This window comes from Chiloscyllium plagiosum, chromosome 1 (assembly GCF_004010195.1).
Source record: "Chiloscyllium plagiosum isolate BGI_BamShark_2017 chromosome 1, ASM401019v2, whole genome shotgun sequence".
Taxonomy (NCBI): domain Eukaryota; kingdom Metazoa; phylum Chordata; class Chondrichthyes; order Orectolobiformes; family Hemiscylliidae; genus Chiloscyllium; species Chiloscyllium plagiosum.
The window spans coordinates 90,114,354-90,126,770 of record NC_057710.1 but is presented as its reverse complement, the minus strand read 5'-3'; the positions used below and the strand labels follow the sequence as shown (position 1 = coordinate 90,126,770).

The window sequence follows — 12,417 nt, the reverse complement described above, 5'->3', positions numbered from 1 at the left end:
GGTGTTGGGTCCACTGCTGTTCATCATTTTTATAAATGACCTGGAAGAGGGCTTAGAAGGGTGGGTTAGTAAATATACGGATGACACTAAGGTCGGTGGAGTTGTGGATAGTAACGAAGATGTAGTAGGTTGCAGAGAGACATAGGATGCAGAACTATGCTGGGAGGTGGCAAATGGAGTTTAATGTGGACAAGTGTGAGGTGATACACTTTGGACGGAGTAATCGGAATGCAAAGTACTGGGCTAATGGTAAGATTCTTGGGAGTGCAGATGAGCAGAGAGATCTCAGTGTCCATGTACACAGATCCCTGAAAGTTGCCACTCAGATTGACAGGGTTGTTAAGAAGGCATATAGTGTTTTGGCCTTTATTAATTGAGTTCCAGAAACAGGAGGTTATGCTGCAGCTGGACAAAGCTCTGGTACAGCCACACTGGAGTATTGTGTTCAGTTCTGGTCACCGCATTATAAGAAGGATGTGGATGCTTTGGAAAGGCTGCAGAGGAGATTTACTAGGATGTTGACTGGTATGGAAAGAATGTCTGAGGGCCTTGAGGCTGTTCTCGTTAGAAGAAAGTTGAGAGGTGACTTAATAGAGACATACAAGATAATCAGAGGGTTAGATAGGGTGGACAGGGAAAGCCTTTTTCCAAATATGGGGACGGTAAACCCGAGGGAACACAACTTTAAAGTGAGGGGAGATAGGTATAAGACAGATGTCAGGGGTAGTTTCTTTACTCAGAGAGTAGTAAGGGTATGGAATGCTTTGCCTGCAACGGTAGTAAATTTGCCAAGTTTAAGTGCATTTAAGTCGTCATTGGACAGGCATATGGACGTACATGGACTAGTGTAGGTGGAATGGTATGATTAGTATGACAGGGCGGCGCAACATCGAGGGCCGAAGGGCCTGTACTGTGCTGTAATGTTCTATGTACTTCTGTCATATGCTTTGCTTCACTGAGCAGCTTACCTTATAAGCCCTACTCTATCTTTCACTAACCTTTTACTATTAATATGTTTGAAGAGCATTTTACTATTTGTTTTAGCCTTCCCTCATGCTTCCTCTTAGCCTTCCTTATTCCAGCCTTAGCTCTTCTCCTGCATTTGAGGTACTCTTCCAAATTCCTATTGCTATTATTATTCCAGTATGCATCATATGCCTCCTTTTTCTTCCTTATTTTCTCATCAATATCCTTAATCATCCAGAGTACTCTAACTTTGGGCGTTCCATATTTATTTCTCATGAATACATACTTAGCTTGCACCTTATTCATCTTTCTTTCCATCCCCTCTTTACCAACCAAAATGGATTTCCAGTCAGTGTGCACTTGTTCAACTTTTAGACCCTTAAAACCGGCCCTTTTCCAGACTGGTGGATCATAATCCTGTATTCCTGGGATACCTGTATCGCTGGGACTCCTTGACTCGGTCAATTGCTACGTTGGTATCAAATGCAGTGATTCTCACCTCCACTCTTTTGTTCAGCTCTTTTGTCCATATTTGGGCAATGGCATTAATGAAGTGAGGAGCTGAGGCAGAAGCCAAACTGAACTCTTAAGTGCATGCTGCCTGATAGTGTTAATCACTTTGCTGACAAGTTGAATCATGTTGAATGATGGACTGGATTCTATCAACATAATGGCTTATTGTTGCTTCTATTTCCTATGTTTCCATGAGATGCTGTGGGCAGTCAGCAAAATTGTATTCAACCACAATCTGTAACCTCAGGGCCTGGCATATTCCCCACTCTTATCATACTATCAAGCTGAGGACCCAAATCAAGCTCAATAAAAAGTGCAGGAGGCGATGCCAAAGCGTAGTGATAGGCCAGTAATTGCCATGTATGACTTGTTCTGCTTTTTGTGCGCAGGACATACCTGGATAAGTTTTAACTCTGTCTGATGGATACCAGTGTTAAAGTTGTACCAGAACAGCTTGGTTAGGATCATGTATAGATCTGAAGGACATGGCTTCAATACTATTGCCAGAATGTTTTCAGGGCTTTTGCCTTAGCCAGTGCCATCAGCCACTTTTTGATATTACTTGGAGTGAATTGAATTGGCTGAAGACTGGCATCTGTAGTGCTAGGGACCTCAGGAGGAGTCTGCAAAAAAAATTCAGTTGGCTCTTATGTCTCTGGATGGATGTGAACATATTAGCCTTATCTTTGCACTGAAATTCTGGTTTTCCCCATTATTGAAGCTTCTATATGTGGAGCCTCTTCCTTGTATTAGTTGTTTAATTATACGCCATCATTCACTGGACGTGGCTGGGCTTACAGCACTTACAAGTGATTTGTTGATTCTGGGATCACTTAACTCTGTCAGTTGCATGCTGTTTTGTTTATTTGAAAATCAAGTAGTCCTGCGTTTTAGTTTTACCTGCCAGAGGAAGTGTGGAGGCTAGTACAATTGCAACATTTAAAAGGCATTTGAATGGGTATATGAATAGGAAGGGTTTAGAGGGATATGGGCCAGGTGCTGGCAGGTGGAACTAGATTGGATTGGGATATCTGGTCGGCATGGACGAGTTGGACCAAAGGGTCTGTTTCCGTGCTGTACATCTCTATGATTCTATGACATCTCATTTTTAGAATGTCTCCTGCTATTCTGCTGATGAAATGTAAATTGGTGTGGTTTCCCAGGGAATGGGGCTCAAACCACTTTGTTCCTCATATAATAAACAATTTAAACATGGGTGTGAATGAATCTTAAAATTTGCTCATAATTCTAAATTGGAACCCAGCTAACTGCGAAAGAATTGAAAAACAGTATAGAACTGGAAAGATATGAGCAAACGCAGTTCAGCATTGATAAAGTTAAGCATTACATTTCAGTTATGGAGAAATAGATCATAGATTCAAAATATATCTTTAATTATAAAATTCTTACTGGACCAGAGGAATGAAAGTTAGGACAGAGGGCAAACATTTCTTAAAGCCAGATTACAAGTGGCAAAAGGATTTTTTAAAAAGCAAAAATCAGATTTGGGTGTCATCTATAAGGGCATTGAACAGAAAGATACAATGTTGAACCTGAACAGAAAGATACAATGAAGAATTGGGATTGGTTTTGTTGACTTATTATAAATAAGATATAGGAAACAGGAAAACTTACATAAACTCAACTGTTTGCTTTTTTTGGATTCAAGATAGTACTGGAGCACAGCAACTCTTTGCTGCCAGTTCTCACTAACCTTAATCTTACATGACTTACAATCATCTGCTCTTTTAAACCTCAATTCTAAATCTTTTAAAATTACTAATAGTGTTCTTTCTTTTCACCTTCTCCGCAGCTGTAACATTGTATTCTTTACTCTGTTCTATTACGTCTATGTTATGGTATGATCTGTCTACACTGATACAAAACATTACCTGGGTACATGTGGTAATAATCAGATCAATTCAAATAGTGTTACCATTGTGCACATGGCTAGTCAGAAAACATCTAAGGTATCCACCAAGCAGAGTGGAAAATTGCCCAGGTATGTCCTGTGCATAAAGCAGAACAAATCCAATTACTGGCCTGTCATTCTACTCTGACATTGCTTCCAGCGAAGGCTTTTTTAAAATCTGCAATCTAAGGATTTTTTTCATTCCAGCAGGAAAGTTTTCAGGCTTCCTAATTGAAATCTTCAACAACATGACAGTAAATAATTGATGTAGGTTTTACATTAGTTTGAGAAATGTTCATTTCAAGGGATCACTATGAAATTGTTTTACTCCTGCAAAGGGTTGTAGAATATAGAATCACAGTCAATTAGCAACTTAAATACTCTGTAGAATAAAACAGCTCAGATGAAGTCATTAAGCCCATTATTTCTATGCCTGACCTTAAATAAGCTTACAGCAGGACCTGTAAAGTGGGTTTGAGAGGAGCTGAAATTTTGATGTCCCAAGCTCTTAGACGACAATAAGTGTAGATCTCCAAGCAAGTTATTTGTGCTTCCTTTCTAACTGGCTACTTTCCTACCATCCACCCTCCAGCTCAGAGAGAAAGTTGGGGATGCACTGCTTTAGAATGTTTTAACAAGTAGGAAATAGCTAGTTCCAGTATGAAGCTCGCATCAATGCTTGCATGCAACACTGACTAGATGACCTCTATGCTTAAATTGCTGCATTGTGTTTCTATTGCTTAAATTTGCTGTTAATGCTTTTTAATATGTTTGTTCCCACATTGTGTTTCTAGCATCAGTCTAATGTAAGTTTAAACCTACATTTATAATGCTGTGGGAAGGAATTGAAAGGTGAAGGGAGATATAAATTTATCTTTAAAGTTAAGCAGACTTCAAGATGCAGTTCAGTTATGGAAGGTTGTAAGCAAATACACTCTCTCTGGTAAAGTTAGTAATTTCACATCAGAAGTGGATACATCTTTGGTGCTCTTGGATACTGGTGCCAATTGACCAGTCAAACTGAGTGGGGTTAAGCCCACCACCAAGAAGTGAATTCATCCCACTCTTCCAAAGTAAACAGCAGGCCAATGTGCTACACGCAGTTTGCTGAAGTTTTAGCTGATGGAAATCAAGCCGTACTACTGTGCACTTGGGCATGGTGATTCTTCATCTTTGATACTTGCCAACCTGCAACTAAGTTCTCTGGATTTGAGTAAGTGACATATAATTGAGAAAATAATGCATATCTGATATGTTAAAAAATGTGATCTGAAATGTATTGTTACTATTTTGACTTGGTGAATGTTAAGCATGGTAAGTTGTTATACTCTGGATAACAAAACAGAACGGTTTCAATTATTCCTTAATTTTACTCAGCTGCTAATTTAGGCTTGATGTAAAAGTTTATTTTTTTTTTAAAAAGTTATAAAGCATATGGAAATATGACTGTTTTACCTCTGTCCAATTAATCTGCAGTAAAGTTTCTGTCTGTTGCTATAGTTGAAATCTGGTGTAATCATACACAAGACGAGCAATAATTTTGAAAGTGGAATTGAACCTCGATGTCATTGCTTAGATTGTACCATGTTAATGCTAAGCCTGAAAGCTGTGAAATACTTTCACATTTTAGTTTGCTGTTGTTAGTTTTGATAGATTTGAGGAGTACTGGTTTTCTTCCTCTTACCCACTGTTATTGATCTTTTCTGTGATATATGCAGATCCTGAAGTCCTTCCTTGAGGTTGGCCTTCCTGAATTATGATTGAGTTATGTGGCCATATTTTTCTACTATGCATTCACCAAGCTGTTTATTTTTCTCTAAAAATAATGACGAAGGAATAATTGTAGGCTAGTGAGTGCACAAGCAGATACCACTGTCAATATGTTAATAAGTGAAATGGGCTTTGATTGAGAAGGTCACTGTATGTGACAACTTTGAGATCTTTAGGTGTGTGATATAATTCTGTACGTTGAAATCCTATTTAGTGATAATTTCATTCAATGTATGCAAGTATTTTCATTTAGAAGTTTTTAAACTTTATTTCGGCTACGCACAGTGGGCATAGAATTTTTTTAAAAAACATTTTACAGTGTTCCTTTTTGCCCCCACTTTTGTTCCATCAGTTAGTTTAAAGAATTTCAGAACTTTAATTTTATATTTGCCATATCACAGCTTCTGTCTGTGCTCTGGTTATGATTTGCTGACTGTCTAAATATGCCCATCAAGTGGTAATTCAAAGAAACCAAAATAAAAGCCAATCTTTGAAACTGATAAATAGCAAAGCAATTTAACTGTTAGATACAGAAGATAACCAATTTGAACAAATAGTTGTGGTTTTCACACTATTATTTGTTGTGAACTTTGACATTTGCTATTGTCTATAATAGATAACCATGTAAGCTGAATGTTAAGCCCACATGGTAGCATAATGATTTTCCTTATTGCAGGTCACTAATGTAATTCTACTTGCTGTATGGGAGCCAGCTATCAATCTTTTTTAAAGTGTAACTGTGCAGATTAGAACAAAATGGTAACACAGCTGGGAATTTGGTTCCTAATATTTCTTTAAGTACCATGAGTTGATGGGTTACTTTTCTGCTTCCTTTGACTATTTTTCTTGTTTAAAATACTTCACTTCTGTTGTTTTTCAGTTGGAAATGATTGCCACAGAAAATCCTTCAGATTTGAAAAAGCAGCTTTATGTGGAGTTTGAGGGGGAACAAGGAGTGGATGAAGGTGGAGTTTCCAAGGAGTTCTTTCAGCTGGTGGTTGAGGAAATTTTTAACCCAGATATAGGTATTTCTTCAACTTCAGTACATCATTTCATAGCCAGAATGAATGCAGATTCTTTTTCAGTATCTCATTCAGGTGAAATATTTTAAATACATTTAACCAAGATCAAAAACCTACTGTGCGATAGTTGCTTTATTCTTTGGTTGCTTGGACATGAGAAAATGTTTTATGATAAATATAGGAGTGACATCCTTAAACAGTATTCACTTAAGTGTCTGACAGATCATTTAATTGTTTTTAGGCTGGATTCAGATGGTGATATACTGAATGCACTGAACAACCCTGTTCAAATGTTCACTATTGAATAATTATTGCCAACTACGATTCTTACCGTTCTAATGGTATTGTTAGGTAAATTTAAATGGGGTAAATTTAAGTGGGGTAACTTCAGTAGGGAAGCAAGAGTTTGAATTATGTTTGATAAAATTACTGACAGGTTTTAATTGTAACTGGGTAATCATACGTTCCAGCAATGCAGACACTAAGTATCATCAGACTGTCAAGGAAGGTGAATGAATTAAAGTTCCCATTGCTCCTTTTATTCAGGTAAGTGATTAGTTTACTTAAGTTTCCCAGTTGCTCACAAGGAAATACTGTTTTTTCCTCCTTGTAGGAATGTTTGCTTACGATAATCAAACAAAACTGTTTTGGTTCAACCCTACCTCATTTGAGAATGATGGACAATTCACATTAATTGGAATCGTGCTTGGTCTAGCAATCTACAATCACTGCATCCTTGACGTCCATTTTCCTATGGTGGTTTACAGGAAGTTGATGGGCAAGAAGGGAACTTTAGAAGATCTGGCTGACTCTCACCCAGTAAGTTAATACCAATTTGCTGTTTTGATGTAATTTTTCATCAAATCCATTTAACTAAAATGCATCTATTACAAGTTTTAACAAATCACAAATTATCAGTGAATCAAGTGGAACTGTGGCAGTTAATTGATTTTAGTAAACTAAGCCAATGCAATAGATTGGGTTGATGATGTATATTAAACTAGAAGTTTAAAATAAAAAGTCATAAGAATCTTTTGTGATCATTGGATATTCCATTTTTTGGACAATGATGTACTTTTAAAGATGTAACTGCTGTTGCAATGTAGGAAATCCATCGGCCAGGTTGTGCACAACAAACTCCACAAACAGCATTGTGATAATGACCAGATAACCTTTTCTGTGAAGTTAATTGTGGGATATATATTGGCCATGCCAACGGGGATAACCCCACTGCTTTTCAAAATAGCACATTGATCTTCTATGTCCAGTTGAAAAGGCAATCAGGAGTTCTGTTTAGTAACTCATCTAAAATATAGCGCTTCCAACAGTGCAGCATTTAATTATTACTGGACTTTAATCATTTTTATTGTGCTAAAGTCTTGCAGTTGAACTTGAATACTTATGACTAAGGCAAATGTACTACCAACATAGCCATGGCTACTGCACACATTATTTAAATGCAAGGTTTCTGTTTGTTATTTAAAGAGCATGATGCTATTTAATAAACTAAGTATGTGCTCCATGGAGAATCCTAAAAGAAGGGAACATTACAGAATCAAGAAATGAGGAGGGTAAATCTAAACAAGAAAGATGGCAGAGTCTCATTCTTATTATGACAGATTTTCATACATGTACCTACATTGCACGCTGAAGCAAGGCATTCTTGAATGAGTTTGGCAGTCATTTACTTCAACCAGACTAGGCAAATTCATGATGGGACCCAGCCATTGAAGTTTGTTCTCTACCAGCACGACAAAGCTGTTGTCACTCTTCCATTCATACTTTTACAAAAAACTAAAGGCTCATAAAGGGTACTTTTCATATCACTTTCCAACATTGTTAAATATGTATTTATTAGATATTGTCAATTGCACATTTGTCTCTTTGAACGAACCAACAGCTGTTAAGATCACAATTTTCAACAGAGCTATCACCTTAGCAATCATGTCAAATAAATAGATGAAATGCATGTGTATTAATTTGTATATGTTGTGTACAGATGTGTAGTGAGTCAATTATCATTTGTCTGAGTTAAAAGGAAAGTGAGCAATGTACTTTTTTTGAGTTCAAAGTATTCCTTAACAGTATTAATTTTAAAATCTTCCAATGACCTTTGGGAATGCCAAAGCCATCTTACTCAGCAGCAATCAAAATCTTTTTCCCTTCTCCCTGCCTGAAGCTGGAAAAATGATTTACATTTCTAATGTCATAACGCAACAATGAGTTAAACTTCCAATCTACAGTCCGTCACTGAGATAGCTGGTTTCTGGCTTAGAGCCATCACTGTTCAACCACCGTGCCTCACTCTACTACTGCTAAAATTGTTAATTATTCTATTGTTACCACTATACACAACCTCTGTTTTCTGACCTCCCGCCCTCCCACTTTATTCAAACTCAACTAGTTTGTATCTATTCCATTACGTTTTGTCATATACCAACTCCTGCTTATCATCACTAATCTAGTGGTTCCCTAGTTCCCAACACATTGAATTCAGTGTCCTTGCCCTCATTTAGAATTCCTTCAAGAACCTAACTCTGCCCATGCTTGGTGCTCCGAATCCAGCACAATTGCAACTACTGGGAACTATGACTTTGGACTCTGCTGAGAGCTGCTCTGAAGTTGTAGGACTCTGGAAACTGCAGGTTGTGTCAGACACTGTCAGGTATGTCCCTGCTACATTTCAAATCAGTGTTCTAATGTGGGTTTACTTTTATTTTAAACACAAATACAAATGTTATTTTGCTTCACAAATTGTATCAGGAAGTTTCTGAAAGAGATGAGCTGCACATTGCAAAGATAGATCTTTGTTCCATTTCTTTGGTTTGCAATTCTGACAGAGAATAAAATCTTGGGCCCTGCTGTGTGCTGATTCTCTTTTCTATCTATTTGATTTACTCCTATATTATTGAATTGGTTACACCACTTTGTAAGGATTCACCTGTTCATATTGGTGGAGGAGGGGAATCATTAGGAATGGAACATTTGGACTTGTAATGAAAAGATTGAACCCCACCTGTTGCACAATTCTGGTCATGTATTATAACAAGGATAGAGACATTGGAGAGGGGAAAATGCACGAAAACAATATCAGCAATCCATTGGTAGCTTGATGAATATGCTGGATCTGTTTCCCTTCGAAAAGGGTGGTCTCAGTGAGATCTTTAAAATTATGCAGGGTTTGATAGAGTAGGCACAAAGAATGATCAATACCGATTCACCAAAAAAAATCAAAAGTGGAATTCAGAAAGTTCTTTGCCACAAGATTGAGAATCTGAATCTCCTATTTTAGGAAGTGGTTAAGGTGAATCGTATACTTCCATCTCCGGGAAGACTACATAAGTATGAGTAAGAAAGAATATAGTGGGATATGCTGATAGATGAGGGACAACGTTAGAAGTCTCAAAAAGAAAATAAATGCCACCTTCGGCAGGTTGGGCTGTTTGGCCTGTTCCTGTGCAATGTGTAATGTAACCTCTATAATAAAACAAAAAACTCTGGATGTTGAAAGTTTGCAACAAAAACAGAAATTGCTGGAGAAACTCATGGTCCGGCAGCACCTCTGAAGAGAAAGGAGAGTTAATGTTTTGAGTCCATTGACTCTTCTTCAGAACCCTATATAATGCTTGTTTCAAAATTTACAACATGAAAGGGTCTTTATCGGTCAGTGTATATATAATTAAACCCTTAAATTCAGCTTAAAACATGTATACAATTCTCATTTGCAAATAGAAAAATGAATGTGCTCCATTCAAAACGGAAAGGAATTAGATTTAATAAGTAGCATTGCAATGAAGGAATTTACCATCATTAGTTATTATTTTTTATATTACTCTGAGTGAAGTTAGACAACACTTTCTTAGTGCTGCATTTAAGGATCAATTTTTGGAATGCTGTACATATTGTTATGATTGCAGGTGCGACTGCCCAATCATGTTGCAATCTAGTTCAGGCCCAGTCGCATCTTGTTTAAAGTAGACAATGTTTGAGATCCCAGGTAGTTACTAATGAAATGAAGTCCTGACAATCCATGTATTTTTAAAGCAGAAACATGTAAAATTTCCAATGCAAGGTTATTGAAGTAAAACAGTCTGCAATATATATTTCACCATATTGTTCGTTCATAATGTTAAAGCATGAGATACATATGTGTGAACAGACAAACTGCAGTCAGACACCCCACAGAGCATATCATACAGCAGATGTAGTCAAGACAGATTCCATAATTCCTTGGCAACTCACCCAGACGTTAGTGACGCTGGGGTTCACCAACTCTCACTAAATCTTTACTTTCAAAGAGCTAACCTCTGAATTTCCTCAAACGTTGCTCTAGCACAACCTTTCTCAATGATTATACATGTCCTGCTAATTCAATTTATTTTTCTGTGACAGGATTACACAAGATTCCTAAGGCTACACTTTACCTACTCTCAGGCACAATTTCAGCTATTAGCATATCGCTAGCTTCACTATGCTGACTCAGCCCCCCCAACTACTCTGAATTCCAGTATGCTGAACTGTATCAAACAAATAGTGCTTGTGAGCCTAGTTAAACCCCTGATTCTCAGCTACCAAATGGCTCTTGGAATTTAATGAGCTCCCAACTCTTCTGAGATAGCAGTACTATAATTGTGTAGAAGCACCTTATTTGGATGCTCCTCTTTCTCCAGCACAGATTCAGGGATATTCTGCTGCCTTCTCAGCTCTTCAGACTATTGACAACAACACCTCTTTTGGTCAGAGCTTCATTGTTCTCTTCCCTTCTGTTTCAATTGGCTCTACTCAACTGAATGAGTCCCTAGAGTTCTGTTTCATTCCAGTCTTCAGCATGTGCCCAATTCCTTTAAGGGGCTGTGCCCTTCATCTGTAACAAACAACAGCACAAAGCATGCACAGACTGCATTTGAGCACACCCCAGAATCTGTGGACATTTTGGCAGTGGGGTTCTTGCAGCTCAAAGTAAGTAATGTTCATGTTTCTTTATGAAATTAACTATTTGAAACTACTTCTTTGTAGATACTATATCGAAGTTTGAAAGACATTCTGGAATATGAAGGGAATTTAGAAGAAGATATGATGATCACCTTTCAAATATCATATAGTGACCTTTTTGGGGTGCCAATTATCCACAATCTGAAAGAAAACAGTGCTGAGATTCCAGTCACAAACCAAAACAAAAAGGTTAGTATGGGCTTTGATTATACTTAGCAATCAAGTCTAACTGTGCTCACCTAAAATAGTCAGAATTAAGCTAATGAAATTCTGTGTTCAAACAGTGTGGTGAAATGATGAAGCACAGTTCAATTTTCATCTTACGTAATTTTTAATTTCTTCTTTGAGGAAGTATTGAGAGCCTGTTAATGAGTAATTGCTTCCAGGATGTCCTTACACATTAACTCAACCTGTTTGCAGTACTGATAAAGTTCTGGAAGTATGTTGTCTGGAGGTGTGAATGAAGTGAAAAGATAGACACAGGACAATTTTAGGTTATATGCTTTTTAAAAAAATTCCATCAGGGAGATGGGTGTCTCTGGTGGGCCAGCTTTTCTTGAACCTCTGCAGCACATGAGCTGTTGGTAGACCCACACAATTGTAGTGTGAAATCCACTTTTTGATTTGAATAACTTGAGTTCCACCTTTCACTTGACACAGGGTAAGTGGTAACATGTTAATTATTCAAGTGATTCCTTCCATTGTGATGAAATAGCCATTATATTTCTAGCTAAAATTGTCAGGTTCTGAATACTGATCAGTTAGTCAGTATGCAGGAATAAATTTCAATTTGCATGCTTGTAAATTGAAAGCTGTAACATTTTGTGACTTCTACAAAGGATCTAAGTAGAACTTGCATTAACTTACTGACCTGCATTTTTGATTCTGTTGTCAAAATAACACAATTCAAAGTGCACTATGCTAACAACGCTCAGAAGCTTTCATGATTTTTTGAATATAGTTACTCTGAACATGCATCGTAAGGCTGGCATAAGCTAGATGGGCTGAATGGATTGCTTCAGTATTATACTAGCTGAGCAGTTCAGTCCAGCACTAGTTAAGAGTTCAGTTGGGGAAACAGGCGCTCTCTCTCTCTCTCTCCTTCTGCTCCTCTAATTTCAACCTGTAAACATCTGTTCCTTTTTTTTACTGTTTTTTTAAGGAGGGTTTGCTTATTGGGACTGTTGCGTATATTCAGAACAGCATAATTAAGTCTAGGTTGGATAGACTGAGTCTTGTAGG

At 37.5% G+C, this 12,417-nt stretch overlaps 1 protein-coding gene across 2 annotated transcripts in view; it reads left to right on the top strand.

The window, feature by feature from the left end:
• LOC122550587 (ubiquitin-protein ligase E3A-like) overlaps positions 1 to 12,417 on the top strand; it is a 36,611-nt gene that overhangs the window by 8,931 nt on the left and 15,263 nt on the right. For both annotated transcript variants that reach the window (XM_043691560.1, XM_043691550.1), the window contains exons 4-6: positions 6,042 to 6,186; positions 6,797 to 7,002; positions 11,200 to 11,364. In XM_043691560.1, coding sequence (XP_043547495.1) covers positions 6,042 to 6,186; positions 6,797 to 7,002; positions 11,200 to 11,364 — 516 coding nt within the window. The remainder of the gene's footprint in view (positions 1 to 6,041; positions 6,187 to 6,796; positions 7,003 to 11,199; positions 11,365 to 12,417) is intronic.